The following is a 19,641-nucleotide window of genomic DNA, read 5'->3' on the forward strand; positions in this document are numbered from 1 at the left end:
TGCATTAATTTGCAAGCAAAGTGTTTTTGTTAGTATGTGTCTTCGAGGTTAGGGAACTGTTCTCCTGTGAAATATGTTTTATCTTTCTTTTCAGACTAATGAAAATACACAACTTATAACGTTTTAAGATTTAAACCTTCAATCGAGACTCGTGTTTTTCTAAAACGGTTAGGTGGACAGCGTTATCATGCAGATTAGGATGATCATGTTCCCTGTCAGTGAACGGGGGGGTGTTATGTATAACTTGGTTGGAACGTCAGAAGTGTGACTGACGGTGCGTGAGTGTCACATGTCACCATAAACAAGCGGCTGTTTGACAAGCGCCTCAACCCTCAGAGAGACGCTCTCAGGTCAGCAGCAGCTTCCGGACCGGTGGACAGACTTGGGCGGCTATGGCGAGTGGTGACAGCTTGGATACCTTTGAATCGTGGCTGAGTAAGTAAAGAAAACGGTTTTCAGCAACTCGTTCGCAGATGGGACGGAGCGCTAGCTTGCATCTCGTCACTTACCTCCCACCAACGGTCGCCGTTGAACGTCATATTAACCGTCAGCCCGTGACGGCTTTGGGAGCTTTTATTATCCCAGCAGCAGGTTTTAGGGCTCGGCTCCATGTGTGGCCATCTTTGCTTCACTTTAATTGGTTAAATAAATAATTTTGGTACAAACTTTTAGCTTTAACAGGAAGTTGCTGAACGGCAAGCGCGTGCCCGAGAGGCGCTCGAGCGGTTTTGTCTGTGTCCGATCGTGCACGAGCTCTGCGGTTTCTAACAATCAAATTATTTGTTTAAAACCTAATTTTGTTTTTGATTTCACGAGAAATCAAAATAAAGCGTTTTCAATAGTTTCCTGCAGTTGGGCGAATCCTGGTTGGTGAACACTGCTTACAGAGTAAACAAACCTTATTTACCCTAACTAAATACACTCCCTGGAGTTATTTGAGATATTCCTGAAATTGTTCTTTCAGAGTTCTCTTAAACCCACATTAAAATATGTAAGCATAAACCCTACATTTGTTTATACACAAATGTAGGGTTTTGATAAACAATTTTAAGTAAATTTAATTTAGTTCTGTTTATGATGGAACCAGTTGACAACACGTCACCTCCAGACACTTTAAGATAAACAGATCCAATTCATATACATACATTTATAAAGGTATATCAAGTTATTCCAATCATACAGACAGAATCATTTTCAGTTACACACGTTCTAGTTCAATCCTACAGTTATAATACAGTGCAGTCAAATTGAGTTATCATACCATGTGGTATAAAAGCTTTTAACTAAGAAAGCCCAGCCAGTAACACTAAGAAACTGTCTTTGGAGGAACTCTTCCTACTACTGAACAAGTATGTACAGAGAGTGGATGGTTAATTGCATTCAGTCATTAACCTTGCAGCAATCCCTTATACTAATCAAGCATGTAGCAACAAGCAGAAAGGAATGACTCTCTTTTAACAGGAAGAAACCTCCAGCAGACCCAGGCCCAGTTTAAGCAGCCTACTTCCGCCATAGTTTTTTTTTTATGTAAAAAAACTGCAAGGTAAAAGTCCTCCAAAAACTTAAAACCACTCGTAAATAAGCTCGTGTGAATGCATTCGTGCATAGGACTGATTTGATGAAGGGTTTTGGATGACCTTGTGTGGGTCAGAAATGGCTGGCTTGTGATGAACTCCTTAATTTGGATGCAAGACTGCAGATGCTTTTTCTGGTATAAAGCACATTTTACTTTGGGATTAATGCTCCTGTGCATTGTCCCTGTTTATTAAACTAAATAAACAACTGATTCTGAACTGATTCCACTAACAGCTAAATGAGACCCAGAGAATATTACTAGAATATTTCAGACATATATGTGGAATACTCTGAATAGTTTAAGCTCAGGATTCAGAGTATTACTCTTTTAATCAGAAGTCTAATGGTGGTTTGGTCCCCAAATTCCCTATTTTGCATGTCAAAGTTTCATTCGCTAACATGGAATCTCATGTTGCCTTCAGAGTCCTGCACCTAAAGGTCACATTATATAGATCAAACGGAATCTAATATTTGCTCAAGATCTTGTTCGTGGTGGTTTCTAGGTGGTTCCTTTTGTACCCTCTTGGCTTAAGATAAAAGTTTGTGGATACATCTCCGATTAAACATAACTAGAGCTAGATATCTGAGCTTCTGGTGCTAAAATCATGTTTTTTTTTCTTTCTCTTTGCTTATAGTGATGACTCTAATTTTATTTTTCATAGACCTGTTCTGATTTTGTCTTTCTCATTGTACCTCTTCTAGTTCAATCTAGTGTGTGCAGTGACATGAACACAATCGCTAACAGGAAATTTATGGTTTAAATGTGTTGATAATTGGTCAATTACAACAGACTCCCTTTCTGTTTTTTTGTCTAGAAATAGAACTTCCTAATTATTTGTGTATACTTTTACTTCCTCCAACACTGTTTTTCTGAGTTTTTGATTATAGAAAACTTAATGGAATAAGCCCTGTTGGAGGTTACTTTTAGTTGAGGCATTTTTAATTAGTTTTATGAATTAACATAATAATAAACACTGAAACCTGATTGCTGTTATTTTTTAAGCAAATCACAAAATGAATATCCAAAAAGTTCAGATGAAGTCAAGATAGTCAATATACTAAGTCAAGAGAATCGGCCACAGAAATAGTAGCAATAAAACACGTTGCGGTTGCTGTAAATCAGAGCATTAAACACGAAAATTAGCACAAATCTAAATTTTTTTAAAATCATGATGACCATCCCTTTTCCACCTGGTTAAATAGAGTAAAAAGAGTGTGGTAACAAATAGAATACCGCCTAAGAAACGTTGCCTTAAAAGTACATCCATGTTTGTTTTTTACCCTTGGTAAGTAATCATGTCATTATATTTAACCCACTTTTTTGTCTAATTGAATCAGACAAGTCTACAGATCCAAATAATGAGGAAGACCGATGGGACTGCATAGAGGGTTTCTATAAACTCGTCATCCAAGAGACTGAGGGGTAGGTCTACAACAGTTTCCTTTATCACACATTTTTAAAACCTGTGCAAGCTTGTGAGGGTCTCCTCCCTGCTGGTTTTTGGCATCGTCTAGAGTTTTGTGGGAAGACCAATTGCTTCTAGTAGCTACTTTCGCGCCATCAAGGCATTGAGGAAAGAATTGCTTCACAGGTTTTAACCATAGTTTCTGTTGCACCACGTTGAGGTGGTGTAACTGATAAAGACAATGCAAATTCAGAGGCCTGTCCTGTCTTTTAGGAATTTAAGTCCAGTTCTCTTTGCATGTCTAGCAAATTAGGAACACAGCGTTCCTACATGACCCACTCACCCATTTTAATGTGATGTCATGTTTTCCGTTTGCAGGCCACAGATAGCGCTTCGTCTTATTGCCCATAAGATCCAGTCCCCGCAGGAGAAGGAAGCTCTGCAAGCCCTTACTGTTAGTACTCAAACTCCTTACACATACAGTTAGGCTCAAAATGATCATACCTCTGGCAAAGTCATATTTTAATTTTAGCAACATGTATCTTCTGAATGGAAGTAATATTAATGTTTGAAGTGGCCCAGTTCTAACCTCACAGACTTGGAGCTCAGAGTAGCAGATGAATGGTCAGAAATGGTGATGTTCTAATAATGCTGGACAGTGGGTGTTTGATTGCTGCAATGCCAGTAAATGCTTTTCAATTGGTTATCAAGAAGGGTATAAATACTTTTTGACATGCCATTTTTTTGTTCACACAAAAATAGAAACCTTTTTTTATTTCAGAAAATGATACACTTGCCTGATGTCTTACTACGTTTGGGAGTTGCCTGTCAATTTCCATCTTTAACAAACTTTTTGGTAGGAACAAAAATGTAAACCTGAATCTGCCAAGGGCATGAAAAAATTTGAGACTAAATATGAATAATTTTTTTTTTTTACGTATGCATGATATGCAATGCAAGTCTTAACTAGAGACATGAGTCACTATGAGATCCCCACAATGTCATAATCTTAATTAAACATGCTACAGTTTTCACAGTGGATCTATAATAATTATTAACATCATTATAAGCAATTGATTAAATGTATAGTATGATCCAACTGACAGACAAACACCAATAATCACTACTGTTGCTAAAATAATGTAACATTGATTATTATGGTCATAATAATATTAATTTTAACATATTTTTATTAATATTTTGATTTTCATACACAAGACAGGCTAACTTGTTGACTGTGGTTTGAAAACAGTTTTCGCTTAATCAAAATGGAAAGCTGTCCTTTTTTAGTTTTCACCTTGACTGCGTTTTTTGCATCTGAAAACATTTCCCAATAGCCAAATCTGTCTTTCTTAGAGGGTTAAAATAAGTGTAGTAGCCACAGCCAGCTTCTACACACCTGGCAGGCAGTGTGCAGCAACAGGTAGGGAGAGGGCAATGCTGCATTATTTTATGTTCCATACTATCCATTCATTCTCTATGTGCTCAAACCCAGGACCTTTTGCCATAAAACAAGTGCTTATGCTCCAAACAGCAGGAGTAAAATTGCTTTGGGATCTTATTGAAAGGAATTTAAACATTCATAGAGGTGTGACAGAGAATTATTGTAATTTTGAAACTGTAACTTTTCATAACTCCCAATTTAAAAAATTTATATTTTTTCCTTTTCTTTATTGGTGAATTATTTCCATTTTATCTTTGAATAAACTGTCCCAGCTTAGTTTAATTAGTGAGTGAACATATAGTACGCATTTTAAAGGTCACACTTCATTTATAATGGTAATTTAAATGATGCGTGCACTTCACCTAAAGAACAATTGTCTTTGTGTTAACTATGGGAAATGCTGGTCTTGTGAGTAATATGTGTAACGACAATGTAACCACATGAATATTACTCTACTTTAAAAAGTAAGTTGCCATGAAATGCAACATTTCAAGGATCATGCGCTTCATATCATCTGACATGTAAGTGGTGGTAAACCACAAGTTAGTGATGGAAAAAATCAGATTCTTCTCTTTTGTGTTTTTTTGTTTCTTTCATTTTCACTTTTTCTTGTCTTTTTTTTGGGTGTTTTCCAGGTTCTCGAGGCATGCATGAACAACTGCGGGAAGAGGTTCCACAGTGAGGCTGCAAAGTTTCGCTTTCTGAATGAGCTTATTAAAGTCTTAACACCAAAGGTACCGCTTACCACAGACTTGACTTTCAGTGTATTCAAATCATTAATGATTCACACCATGAATCTCTATTTTCTCTCTTACACCCTCTATAATCTGATATAGGAACACATCATTTTTTTGTTAGTTCTGTAACAGCACAAATGTTTTAGAATACATTTTTTCTCTTTATCATTTGTGTTGCTTCCTTCCTTCAAAGAATGGGAGAAGTATTTTTAATACCATATTCGGCCAATTACATTGGTTAGCTTTGCTTTAGATTCCTTTGTTCACCCTTAATGCACCTGAAAAAAGACAGTTAAATGCCTGCTTGCAACACGGTGTGTTTTCTTCTTGTTGTATGAAGGTCTTTCCAGAGCAAAATCCAAGTGAAAACTACACATTATAAGAAGACATTCAGGGTCTTGCAAAAGGATTCATACCCCTAAACCTTTTCACATTTTGTCACATTAAATCCAAAAACGTCAATGTATTTTGTTGGACTTAATGTGATAGACTAACACAGAGTAGAGCTTAGCTTTGAAGAGGAGCATTCAGCTTCCTTTAATCTGAAACATTTAAATGAAAGCCTGTAAAACGAACTGCTTTTAGAAGACGTTTAATGTTAAACAGTCCAAATGTTTGTAATTTGACCTTAGTGTGAATACAGCTGTACTGTTAAGTCCTCAGAGGTTTGTTAAAGAACACAAATGAGCGAGCAGCACCATGAAGACCAAAGAAGACAGCGGACAAGTCGAGGATAAAGTTGTAGAGCAGCATCATAAAACTGTTTTCCTAAGCTTTGTATATTTCACGAAGCATTGTTCAATCCATCATCCCAAAAGGGAAAAGAATATGGTATAAGCTATACGGACAGCCCATGCAAGGACAGCATTAGTCAGAATAGCAGTCAAGAGGTCAATGGCAAGTGTGGAGGAGCTGCAGAGATGCACAGCTGTGGTGAGGGAAACTATAGAAAAAAGATAACTTACATTCATGCACTCCACAAATCTGGCTTTTATGGAGGAGTGGAATAAAGAAAGTCATTGTATGAAGCTGGACAACTGTATCTATCATGAGATTATCTATACTAAGTGGACTATATTTATTGATTGGGTGACATCTGAAGGCAAGTAGTTGCGCTGGATTTTATTTAGGGGTACAGAGTAAAGGGGGCTCAGTACAAATGCCACACTTTTTTTAGGTTTTTATTTCTAAATAATTTTGAAATGTGTTCATTTGTCTCCTACTACACAATTATGTGGATTGATGAGTACAAAGAAATTGTAAGCAGATGACAGGTTTTATCCATGATCTTCTTTTTTTTTTTTTCGGACAGTATTTTGGCGCGTGGACTCCACAGAAAGTTAAAGACAGAGTGACAGAGGTCCTCTACGGCTGGACCCTCTGGCTTAAAGAAGAACCAAAAATTCAAGAAGCCTACAGCATGCTGAAGAAACAAGGTGAGGAGCAACACAAACACACATGAACTCTTTAGATTTACCTTCCCTCAGGATCGCTAGTTAAAAAAAAATACTGTTTAAATATGGTAATTAGTTATTTATTTTTTACTGTTATTTCTTTCTCTCAGTAAAGCTTTTTTTCCCTCTCTGATTTTAGGTATTGTAAAGACAGATCCCAAACTGCCAGAAACACTTATCATGGCTCCTCCTCCACAAAGAACCACAGAATCTGTTTTTGATCAGGAGGATAAGGCCAAGGTGAGAGTTTGTGACTGTATATTTATTCCTATTAAAATTTTCATAAGGCTAATATGTCTGTTCTTCTTCAGCTCTTAGCAAGATTATTGAAGAGTGGCTGTCCAGAAGACCTGGAAACTGCCAACAGACTCATTAAAAGCACAATCAAAGAGGTGAGGAATGTGGTTGTGGTGCTAGTTAGCTGTGCATGCATGCCTTAATAATTGTATGAACTGATCATATCGATGTGTGTTCCTTAGGAGCAGGAAAAGGCTGAGAAAGTGGAAAAGCGTGAGTCAACTCTACTGGAGGTGGATAGCAGCACCAAGCAGCTCCGAGAACTACTGGATCAGCACACAGTTACTGGAACTTTATTACAGCCCAGTGATGATGTTAAGGTATGCTGGACATCACATAGAGAAATTGTCAAAGTCAGGACTGCAGTCTGGATCTGGATGGAACGGAAAATCGATCTGGACCCGGTCCACAACGTATTTATCAGGGCATGCTGAGCTGAGGCTCAACCAAGAGTCGAGTGGGAGAGATCTATAACACTCAAAGCACCTACTTAAAGAAGCAGGAGAACAACCCATTGTGTAACACAGACAGTTACCTTAAACTGAATTTATGAAATTGTCATAAATACATTTTTTTATAGCGGATTGTAATCCCCCATAGTTTTCATTTAAAATCCATTCTACCTACATATTTTCACACAGTTTGATTTCATCGTTTTTATGGTAAATTGACTGAACTTGTGTAGCGCCTTTCTAGCCATACCGACCAGGACATGGTCGGTATGGTTGCAAACCATCTTTCCTCTACCAGTTCTGTAAATGTCTCCTTGAGTAAAGATCCTCATCAGAGTGACATGCTTGTTTACTGAAGACATTCTGTTTCCACTTGTACTGAGTCAGGTAGTTATTTAGAAATAACTGATACAACTATGCGGGTTTTAGGAAACATGTTAGAACATTACAGCAGCATTCTGGATCCCGGTTTACCTCGCCTTTGAGCGGAGAAGACTGTCAAGAAACTTTATGGTTTTGTTATTGGGTTCAGCAGAACCCAATGATTGGGTCAGACTTTTGAGAACAAGTGTGAACGCTCAGATCTAGCCCATATCTGACTTTTTTTTCCAAGTCAGATTTAAGCCACTTCCATATGTGGTGTTAAGCCAAATTTGTATTTAATCTTTTTGGGTCCGACTCCAGTAGGAACAACCAAGGCAGATTTGATGTGACTTTGACGTCACTTTCCATTGACATTTGTCACAACTTTACACCGCCGGGGATTGATTGCGGTTAGCAAGATGGATGACAGCTGCAGCCTTACTGGACAGTGGAAGGACAGTGAGATGTTAGACGTCATTAATATATGGAATCATACCTCTGTTTAAGCCAGATTGGGATTTGGATAGTCCTCGCATCCAAACAGTTCTCTCTGATAAATTTGCAGCAAAAGCTCCGCAAATACCAGAATGCAGAATTTCACTTCTGCTTTATTCGTGCGTTTCCTCCTCAGCACCTGCTGACACATTAAACAGCTTCTGTCGGACAGGAAGCAATAACACCGATGTCTTCCATGTTTGCTGGACCAAAGCGTGCTGTGTGTGTGTGAAATCATTGTGATTTTGCACATGCAGGTCACTTTGGAGCCACAAACAGTTCAGATTGGAGCCAGATATAGACAGCATTTTAAAAGTAATGTGAACGACGACTCAAAAAAATATGATTTTAGAAAAAATCCGAACTGAGGATCAAGACCTGCAGTGTGAACGTAGCCCTAATGTTTAAATTTGAAGTTTATCTTGCAGATTACTGTCAGGAAGATTTCGTTAGAGCCTTATAAAAACATTAAATCAATTGCAATAATTTTTAGTTGGAATTGTTGAAATTTCAACTGTTGCAATTTTAGGCATTAAACATATGATTTGATACTTTAACATTAAGTAATGTGTTTATTTGGAAAGTTTTGAATTCTGAAAATTAAAAACCTGATTTTGAGAAAATATAAAACAAAGTTAACTGGCCTCTATTTTTAGATGGCTTGTTGAATGCAGAGAGTGCTATTTTTTACTCTAGATCTCTGTGGTTTTCTGTAACTTTTACCACAGATTGGTCTTGTTGCAGGCCATGTTCAGTTGATGCATTTTGTTTATTAAAGATAGACACTTCATTAGTTCTGGTATTAAAAGTAATTAAGTTAATCACATTTTTTCAATTTCTTATAAATTTAGAATGCTCTCCTCCAGGAAACGGGAATGCTTTGGAGGTCATTATTTGAATTTCAATGGTTGTTTCATGCTCATGCTTAAAGACCTAAAGAGATTCTTAGCACTCATCTTTAAGCTTTTTCATATAAACATAAAGTCAGAGCACAGGATATCACTGCTGTCTCATGATCTCACTGTGTGATTGGTCAGTGTTCCAGCATCTTGTGGTTTCAGGAATATTTTGGCTTTCTCATTTTTCTGATGAGCATAAATATTCAGAAGGATTAAGGTCTGGTAACTGCAGATGAAAGTCTGTGACTGAGTAAGAGTTTTGGGGTTCCTATGCTGTCTGGAAAAGCAAAAGTATGGAATTTAATTTTAATATTTTCTAAGTATTGAAAAGAAAATAGGAGGATGAAAAAAAAGTTGTATTCCCAGTCTTTATTCCCTTTTCTATTTTCTAATTTGGGTCCTTCTATTTTCATTACTTCGTTCTATATAATATGTCCTTTCTTGTTCATTCTTGCTTTCTTCCTTCCCTTCTTCCTTCCTTCCTTCCTTCATACCGTATATTCTTCCCTCTTTCGTTCCTTATGTCCTACCTCCTTTAATTCTTTCCTTCTTTGTATTCTTCCTTTCATCTTTCATTTCTTTCCTTCCTTGTGTCTTTCTTCCCTTTCTTTCCTTTATTGTGTTTCTCCCTTTCCTTGCTTTTTCCCTTTCTTGTGTCATTCCTTCTTTCTTCAATGTCCTTCCTTCCTGTCATTGTTAGTCACATCTCATTCTTATTTGTCCTTCCATCCTTTCTGTATTTCCTTCCTTGTGTCCTACTTCCCTTGCTTTCTTCTATTTGTTTTTCTTTCTTACTCCCTATCTTGTCATTCCTTCTTTTCTTCTTTTAGTTCTTTCTTCCTTCTTCCCTTGTGCCATTTCTTCCTTCCTCCTTTCTCTCTTTCCTTCCAGTTTCTGAATTTTGCAGCTTTCACCTTTAAAGCCAGCCTGCCCACTCTAGAAATATCTACCAGACATTCACAATGAGCCTTACAATTTTATATTTTTAGATGTAAACGTAACCGTAAAGGATTGAGGACTTTGCAACGTTGAGACTGGAAAAGTCTGGAATTTTAACATGGAAAATGTGTAAGAACCCTGGATTTTATGATCATCTTTGGTATCAGTTGGTTGTAGCTTTTGCAGAGCTCTAAGATGTTTACGCGCTTTAGAATCGCATGGCATCTTTGACTTTAGACACCCTTCATTTTACTAATGAAAATGCATCTGTCTGCCATTAGATGGCAGTGTTTGTTGCACACAGACATTAGACACTGTGTAGTTGTTGCTGTGAGTTATTTTTAAAGCTCACCTGTTTCTCACCAGTTATGCCATCCCCCTTTAACTGGTGGTGGTTTAAATTTGGGGCCTCCTCTTTATGTTTCTCTTGACTGACTTGGACCCAAACCTAATTTTTCTGCTCATATAAAACATGTAGATCTTCCACGAACATCACAGTTATTTCTACACAAGGGTGTTAGAGTGGTTTTAACAGTGCCCGATTTCATACAGCATAGGGTTTTCTGTTTTTTACATAGATTTCAAAGAGCATCAGAAAATGCTGCCAAGACTAAATTTATTCTAGTAAAAAAGACAGCCTGTGGTTTCCCAGAATGATTTTAAAACCCTTTGGGATGTTAGCTGGATCTGGAATAGCCTCATTTGTGTATCACAGGAATTTAAGTGTCTGTCCTGCATTAGTGTCTCTCTTATCTGCAGTTGTGATTTAAAACATGGCCGTCTGTAACATTAGATCTCTATGTTATAAATGTAGGAGCTATATGAACGCTGCGACCGACTGAGGCCCAGCCTGTTCAGGTTGGCTAGCGACACGACGGACGATGATGCAGCTCTAGCACAAATCCTGGCAGCAAATGACGAGCTGACGCGTGTAGTGAATGCCTACAAAGATCTGATGGCAAGAGGAACATGTCACCCAGGCAGATCAAGAAGCAAAAGTGAAGAAGTAACAAGCAAAAATATCTGTAAGCCTGATATGATGCCTTCTGTCTCTAGCACTTTTGGGTCTGTCTTTGTTGTATTTTTACAGACTTTGTTTTAATATTTGCTCAGGTTCGATGAACCGCAGAGAGATAAAGAGTTACCACCTCATCGATCTATCAGCTCTGGACTCTCCACAGATCCAAAGAAAAGCTGATTCATCACCTCCATTTGAGTCTTCTTCACCAATGTTCTCCTCTCATTTAGACAACACCTTTTTTTCAGGACCAGAGCCGGACTTTGGTGAAATTTCATTTGAACCCTTTATTGTGATATATCTATCGTTATTAAAGTGATTCCCTTATTATAGTGATGTTGTCTAATTACAGAGTTTGATGATTTGGTCACAAAACAAATCCAGCGGAACCCAAAGTCATATTACGAGGAGCTTATGCAGGTGAAATTTCAGTAAAAGCCTAAAGATAAAGATTTAAACTTTTCTTTTTATTATAAGATGATGTAACAAAAATATTTTCTGTTTTAAGATTGACAAAGGCTGTCAGATGACTAATGGTAACCAGAATGGAGGGAGAGAAATTTTACTGAGAGCCCGTGGATGTGGAGAAAGCAGTGATTCATCAGATGTAACAAATGGCTGGTAAGGAAAAATTTACTATCGTCATTGTTGACAAAAAGAAGTCCTGCTTATAGTTTCCTGCAAGCCATGTAGGGGACACAGCAGACATGTGGAAGAAGGTGCTCTCGTCTGATGAAACCAAAGTGAACTTTTTGCTCTACAAGTACAATGTATGTGTGGTGGAAAAATTACTATTGCCAATCACCCTAAACACACAATTTCCACTATGAAACACAGTGGTGGCAGCATCATGCTGTGGGAATGCTTTTTCTTCAACAGAGGTAAGAAGCTGGTCAGAGTTGATCGATAGACAGATGGAGCTAAATATAGGTCAAATATGGAGATAAATCTGTTAGAGGAAGACTTGGGACCTGAGCAGATGATCATATTCCAGCATGGCAACCGCCTAAACAGCCAGATATAACAAAATAATTCAGATAAAATCACATTTATGTGATACAAAGACCCAGAATTTGTGTTCTGGACGTAATAATGTAAAATATTTGAAAACGGCTGAAAACTGCAACTATAAGATAACAATTTACAGAGTTTTTTAAATATCTCCTTACCAGACATTTGTTCCATTTGATAAACCAATGAGTCGTGGGTTTCTAAATGAAGGCTCAGCTTAAAAACATATAAATAAAAAAATGCTGTAGTGGCTGTGTCTTGAAAAAGTATTCACACGTCTTGAACCTTTTCACATTTTGACATTGTGTATTGGTTGCAACCACAAACCTTAGTGTATTTCATTAAGATTTTACCTGATAAATTAGCACAGAGTAGTACATAGTTGTGGAATAGAAAGAAAAGGCTCCATAAATTTCAATTAAACAAATCTGAAATGTGTGCTGTGCATTTATATTGTATTTAATCCCACTAAATCTACACTCTTTTGGGATATATCTCTGACAGCTTTACACATTTTTGTTTTTTTTCTACCCATTTTGCTTAGCAAAATAACTGAAACAGTGAGATTGGAAGGAGAGCGTCTGAAAAACTGTTTTCACGTCATGCCACAAATTTTCAGCTGGATTTAGGTCTTGCCTTTACATAGCCGAGGCTTGAAAAGTGTCTCATTTTCAGTTTGACAACATTCATATTTAATCATAGAAGTAGATACCAAATAAAATATAGAAACAAAAGTGTACACTATATAAAACAAAATAAAAGATCTCATTCCACCTATGACATGTTGTGTTTTGATTTTATTTTAATTTATTTGGCTAAACTACTTTTACTTGTTGTGCTATAAGGTCGCATTTCCCATCTCAGCTGGTCGCAGGATCAGGATCAAATGAAGAACCAAATAAAGGGTCTGGGTCACCGCTGATACTGCAGGAGAGCTGTCACCCCCCTTCGTCGCTGAAGAACATCTTTGTTCCTTTAGAAACCATCAGATCCAGTATGTCTCCTCAGGCTCAGTTACCTCCTGTTTACAATGAGCAATTTGCAGCTGTTAGAAACTTACAGTCAGAGTGAAAAGAATGAAAACCCTCTTAAAACGTTAAGGTTTTAACATATAAATGATGCAATCTTTACCAGGTTCTAAAAATATATAAATCAAAAAATACAAAGACACACACAACTGATTGCACCATATCATTATTTATTAAACCCAGAATGGAAAAGATTGTTGAAAAATTGAAACACTAGAATTTAATGAGGGTGTAATTTATTTTTTTTAATGATGATATTTGCTTAGTGGCTTTGCTTAGTACAAGCTCAGCTTTCAGTTTGTTTCTGAATGTTTTTTTATTTTGTTTTTTTTTTTCTCATGTGTTGCAGGTCAGCTGGAGCCAATCACATTGTACAACAGGGCTGGTATCCATGTGTCACTCCATTTTGCCAGAGACTGTCCATCTGGTCATCCAGGTGTGGCGGTGGCCGTCATGTCCGCAGTGAACACATCTGCCCTCAGTGTGAAGGATTTCATGTTTCAAGTTGCTGTTCCCAAGGTAAAAAAAAAAAAGAAACGAGTCACAGTGTTAAACCCAAAATAATAAAGGGGTCTGTGAGCTTAAAGTCTTGTAGATTTGGATGAGTTAATACTTACATTCACTGTTTCACTGTTGAAAGTGTCTTTAAAGCTGCTGTGGCACAGTTTCGTATCTTACCATGTGTGTTGGTGTATCTAAAAGCTCGTGTTATGTGAGTCTAAATGTAAAAAAATGATACGCATTTTCTAAAATATCCTGTCATGTCTTTGTATGGTGTATGAAGTTTTGATTTGCCTGATTTAGAGTGCTACACTGTTTCAGGAAGGGGTCCATAACTTTTGCGGTGATGTCACTGTCTTATTATATATATTTTTTCAAAACTATATTTAAAGATAAGGAGATTGTATTTCAATGCCCTGTATATTGTCTAAAAGTGTCCCCAAGTGGCCAAATTATTATGAGCTGAATTGATCAGACAGTAGGTGTCAGATGGAACCACTCCAAACATTCAGCACCTCAAGGTGAGTGAATCTTCATCGGTGCCGATGGAGCGTTTGCATAGTGCATAATGAGATTAGGTAGTGTTGTTATTGGGTCATTGCTGTGACATTAATGTAGCACCTGCATTGATTCTGTAGCAGTTGCACACTTGTGCAGTACCGATAGCATTCATATTCTACTCTTCATTTCTGAACTAAGAACATCTGACCTTAACTCTACTTCAGAGCATGCTGGTTAAACTGCAGCCAGCCTCCCGGACACAGCTTCCTCCTTACAACCCTCTGCTGCCTCCACCTGCAGTCTCACAAGTCCTGCTGTTAGCTAATCCTGAAAGTGTGAGTATAAAAGCATTTACATATTTGTGTTTGTTTTTTCTTTATTTTAATAGCCAAGAAACACTGCATAATGGTGAAACCAATGTTATGTTATTACATTTTAATTTTATGCTTATTTATACTACCTTGTCAGTTTTTTTTGCAGCAATTACAACTGTGTGGCACTAATAGCAGCTTTCTCTAGCTGGATTTTACACTTGAAAATGTTTTTACTATTAAATAGTTGCAGATGAGCAAAAATACCTCAAATTAATGACTGACCTGCAGAAGCACCCCCTGTTAAATTACTAAGTTTTCTGACATAGAATTATGAATTAATGATGAATAATTATTAACTTTTTACACCTTTAATGCAACATGTATCCTTTACAATTTACCTTAAAAACATACAAGTCTGTTAGAAGGAAAAATCAAAAAATTTAAAAGCTGCAACAACCTGATGGCAGGCGTCTGCACACCATTAAACCTGCGACTAAAACTTTCCTGAAGCATCATTTCTTTGGTAGGTGTCTGTCAGCATTGTACATCTTGACTTGAAAATATTTGCCCACTTTACTTTGCAAAGATTTCTCTAAATCTTTGGAGAAATCTCTTGTGCACAACCCTATTCAAGTTCTCCCAGATCTTCAGATTTAGTTCTGGGCTAGTTTCTAAGACTTAAATTTTCTCCTGATGATGATATTCTTTTGTTTATTTTGACATGTTTTTCTGACTCTTTATGATGCTGAAGAATAACATTTATTTTCATCTTTAGCTTTCAAGCAGACTGCTTGGGTTAAACCTGACTTGTATTTGCAGTTTTTTATTATTTTATTCACCTTGAATAAATCTAGTTCCATCTGAAGAAAGGTAACACCAGAGCGTGATGCTGCCCTCGCCGTGTTTCGTTGTAGGTATGGTGTTCTTTTGGTGATGTTTTGTTTTTGTCCGAAATGTTCTTTCTGGCCAAAGGGTCCACCTTGGTTACATCTGGTCTCAACACCTTGGTCGACAAGGTTTTGGGAGGTCCTGGATGTTTTCCTTGCAGAAAAATACTTCTGTATTTCAACCCTACCTCAAAGATATAAAGAATATAGGAGATTGTTGTCACAAACATGCAACAACCAGGAATTCCTGTATGGTATCTTCAGTCTTTCTTTCAGGTCCTTGGCAACTCGAACCAGTCAGTTTTAGAGAACTGCCCAGTTTTTGTTATGCCATTATAGCCCCAATTTTTTACAATTACAGATTAGACTCTTTCCTGTTCCATGGTTTGTAAACATTATGCTTTTGATTTTTTTGTAACCTGTCTAAACTCTTTGGCTTTAGCTAAACGATGCAACCAAGCTAATGTCAGGAAAATCCTACGAAAACAGCAGAACTTTATTTGTGGTTAATCAGATTCTCTGTAGTAGATGGTAGATCTGTCCTCAAGAAGACTGGATGCTTGAATTGAATCAAAAGTATAACTGTATGGATGTGCTCACGTACAGGGGTTGGACAATGAAACTGTAACACCTGTCATTTTAGTGTGGGAGGTTTCATGGCTAAATTGGACCAGCCTGGTAGCCAGTCTTCATTGATTGCACATTGCACCAGTAAGAGCAAAGTGTGAAGGTTCAATTAGCAGGGTAAGAGCACAGTTTTGCTCAAAATATTGAAATGCACACAAAATTATGGGTGACATACCAGAGTTCAAAAGAGGACAAATTCTTGGTGCACGTCTTGCTGGCGCATCTGTGACCAAGACAGCAAGTCTTTGTGATGTATCAAGAGCCACGGTATCCAGGGTAATGTCAGCATACCACCAAGAAGGACAAACCACATCCAACAGGATTAACTGTGGACGCAAGAGGAAGCTGTCTGAAAGGGATGTTCAGGTGCTAACCCGGATTGTATCCAAAAAACATAAAACCATGTCTGCCCAAATCACGGCAGAATTAAATGTGCACCTCAACTCTCCTGTTTCCACCAGAACTGTCCATAGGGAGCTCCACAGGGTCAATATACATGGCCGGGCTGCTATAGCCAAACCTTTGGTCACTCATGCCAATGCCAAACGTCGGTTTCAATGGTGCAAGGAGCACAAATCTTGGGCTGTGGACAATGTGAAACATGTATTGTTCTCTGATGAGTCCACCTTTACTGTTTTCCCCACATCCGGGAGAGTTACGGTGTGGAGAAGCCCCAAAGAAGCGTACCACCCAGACTGTTGCATGCCCAGAGTGAAGCATGGGGGAGGATCAGTGATGGTTTGGGCTGCCATATCATGGCATTCCCTTGGCCCAATACTTGTGCTAGATGGGCGCGTCACTGCCAAGGACTACTGAACCATTCTTGAGGACCATGTGCATCCAATGGTTCTAACATTGTATCCTGAAGGTGGTGCCGTGTATCAGGATGACAATGCACCAATACACACAGGAAGACTGGTGAAAGATTGGTTTGATGAACATGAAAGTGAAGTTGAACATCTCCCATGGCCTGCACAGTCACCAGATCTAAATATCATTGAGCCACTTTGGGGTGTTTTGGAGGAGCGAGTCAGGAAACGTTTTCCTCCACCAGTATTACGTAGTGACCTGGCCACTATCCTGCAAGAAGAATAGCTTAAAATCCCTCTGACCACTGTGCAGGACTTGTATATGTCATTCCCAAGACGAATTGATGCTGTATTGGCTGCAAAAGGAGGCCCTACACCATACTAATAAATTATTGTGGTCTAAAACCAGGTGTTTCAGTTTCATTGTCCAACCCCTGTATATAGTCTGGTTAACACATTCGTGTTTCTATTGAATTGTGTAGGATAGATGTCACATGTAAGGTGGAACAAGTTTAAATGATTTTTATCATTTGATCTGTTTTTCTGTCTGTATCTGTGTTTATTTTCTTTGTATTGTAATTGTATGTACAGCGCTTTGAGTGTCTCTCGTTACTGAAAAGCGCTTTATAAATAAACTTACCTTATCTCACAAAAACCAGACATTTTAACAGGAGTTTCTTGACATTTTGTAACACAATGTGTATACACAATTACAGCTAACACTTTCCTCTTTGTTTGCCATCATAGTACTGTATCAAACATTTCAAAACAATTTTATTAAGACATACCTGCTTTTATTTATATTTTTCTCTTTCAGCGTAAAGTTCGGCTACGCTACAAGCTGACTCTGATGTACGGTGACCAGCAGCTAATTGAAACAGGAGAGATCGACAGCTTTCCTGACTGGACGACTTGGACTGGGCAAAAATTTAAAATTACACAAACTCAAGAATATCACTCTGCTGGACCTACAATCTAAACATTTTAGGCAAAGAAAAGAAAAATGAAGTGACTGGGTAAGGAACAAGGCGACTAAAACAAGAATGAGGTTCATAGGGAATAAAGCAATGCATCATCAACGAGTTTTAAATTGTTCAGTGCTACAATACTAAAGTGTTAGATACAGTGAGCTCAAAAAATCTCTGTCGCAGTCAATCCGAAGCTTTTGCTGGAATAACAGCATCAGCTGGGATGCAGTCCGCAGAACCGATAGACTGGTGTAAGACCTTACTCAGGTGGTATTTTGTAGTGTTATATATGCATGCACCTGGTTTAAATTGTTCTGCAGATCAACATTAGACCTCTTTGTAAACAGGTTTGGAATAAAATTCAGTCTTTAATATTTTTAAGTCATGCTAAAGAGTGTTTAAGTTGTTAAAATTTAAAAATGTGATATTTGTTGTTCTATTATGGGCTCTATGGGCTTTGATTTAATAATCCTCCTTCTGCTGTGGTTTTGTTAACCTATTAGTATGCATACATATTACTGGATACATGTGTGCACTTTAGAACTTTTTCATTTGCCTACTTTAAAAAAATAACACCCAAAATTTCACCGTAAAGTCTCCTCAAAGTGCCTTTAAGATGGAACATTTATTATTTTAGTGAATATTTATTGAGAGAACCTGATGTTTCATAATGGAGTAAAGGTGTGTTATTTTGTTTTTGTCACAGACTTCATAAAAACGTTTAAAGATATTTAAGGTTATGCATGTTTTGATTCCAGTTACATTTCAAGTAAACCTCTGTGCCACTTAAATCAAACAAAGGCTCTTCAGTCAAGAAAACCCTGTCAGAAACAAGGGAATGAGAAGGAAACTGAGTGAAATACTGTAAATCTTTTTCCCCATGTGACAGTAAAAACTGATCATTATTGCAAGTCTTATATAAACTCTTATCAACGTTATCCCATGTTCTTATATATTGTTTTTGGTTGTTTTTTTCACTCCTGAAAATATGTGCAGCTGATCTTTTTGCTGTCATCACCTAAGTATTATCTTTTCTGCAGTCTCATATTGTATTGTCAAGCCACTATTTGCCAATAAAAAGCCTGTGGTTTTATAAATATAGAGACTTTAGTAGTGTGCCTCGTTTTTCTTCTATACACTTTAATAAACATTAGAACATTACATTAGAATAAACATAACAAACCACCAGTTATTGTTTTATTATTAAATAATTTCTTTTTTTTTTAGCAAGTGAATTTCTAGGGCCTTTAAACATTCAAAGGTTTACATCTTTAGATTTTCAACCAAAAAAAATTTTTCTGTCTTTTTTTATTAAAACAATTTCACTTTATAACAGGCAAACTAAGCTTAAGCTTATAAAGGAAGGCCTAAGACCAACTATCTGAAACCACAAAAGCCAGAGTGGGGATATAATGTGATCATAAGATTTTGTATTTTACAGCAATCTGGATATTCAGACGGCAGGTTTGTTGGGTTTGTGTACAGGTCTTCCACACACTGCTGAAGACTCCTGTTTGCTAAAAGAATGACCGGTTAAATTGCCAGGATTTGTTATTTCTTGAAACTTTAGTCATCCAATCCAATAAGAGGCACCAGACAACAGTTATTAGTGGAATAATTTGGCATTGGCAGAGAAGTCTTGGTAGTTTTTCATCAGAGCGACCTATCTGGATAAAGGTCCCTCTAGTTTTATGTTTATAAAAGAAGCAAACTGGTGTATTTTTTTTTTTTTAATATAAGATCAGTTCAGACTTTATTAAAAAATGAAAACTTAAAGGACAGGCCTACCTTTTTGAATTCTTTTTATTATATCCTGTATGCTTTATGTCATTTAATTCAACTGTCTAACCCCTTTTTATTGAAAATATGTGTAGACAAATATTCGATAACACAAATAAATGCAAATAAAGAAAGAA

At 37.3% G+C, this 19,641-nt stretch overlaps 1 protein-coding gene across 1 annotated transcript; it reads left to right on the forward strand.

The window, feature by feature from the left end:
• Nucleotides 1-266: 266 nt before the first annotated feature.
• On the forward strand, nucleotides 267-18,826 carry LOC124869201 (ADP-ribosylation factor-binding protein GGA2-like). Its single transcript, XM_047366974.1, has 16 exons — nucleotides 267-435; nucleotides 2,914-2,998; nucleotides 3,360-3,435; nucleotides 5,061-5,159; nucleotides 6,475-6,598; nucleotides 6,756-6,856; nucleotides 6,928-7,008; nucleotides 7,096-7,233; nucleotides 10,876-11,086; nucleotides 11,175-11,345; nucleotides 11,432-11,499; nucleotides 11,588-11,700; nucleotides 12,936-13,084; nucleotides 13,468-13,637; nucleotides 14,345-14,455; nucleotides 17,575-18,826. The coding sequence occupies exons 1-16, from the start codon at nucleotides 393-395 to the stop codon at nucleotides 17,734-17,736; spliced, it is 1,902 nt and encodes a 633-aa protein (XP_047222930.1). The 5' UTR covers nucleotides 267-392; the 3' UTR covers nucleotides 17,737-18,826.
• Nucleotides 18,827-19,641: the final 815 nt, after the last annotated feature.

This window comes from Girardinichthys multiradiatus, chromosome 5, assembly GCF_021462225.1.
Source record: "Girardinichthys multiradiatus isolate DD_20200921_A chromosome 5, DD_fGirMul_XY1, whole genome shotgun sequence".
NCBI lineage: Eukaryota > Metazoa > Chordata > Actinopteri > Cyprinodontiformes > Goodeidae > Girardinichthys > Girardinichthys multiradiatus.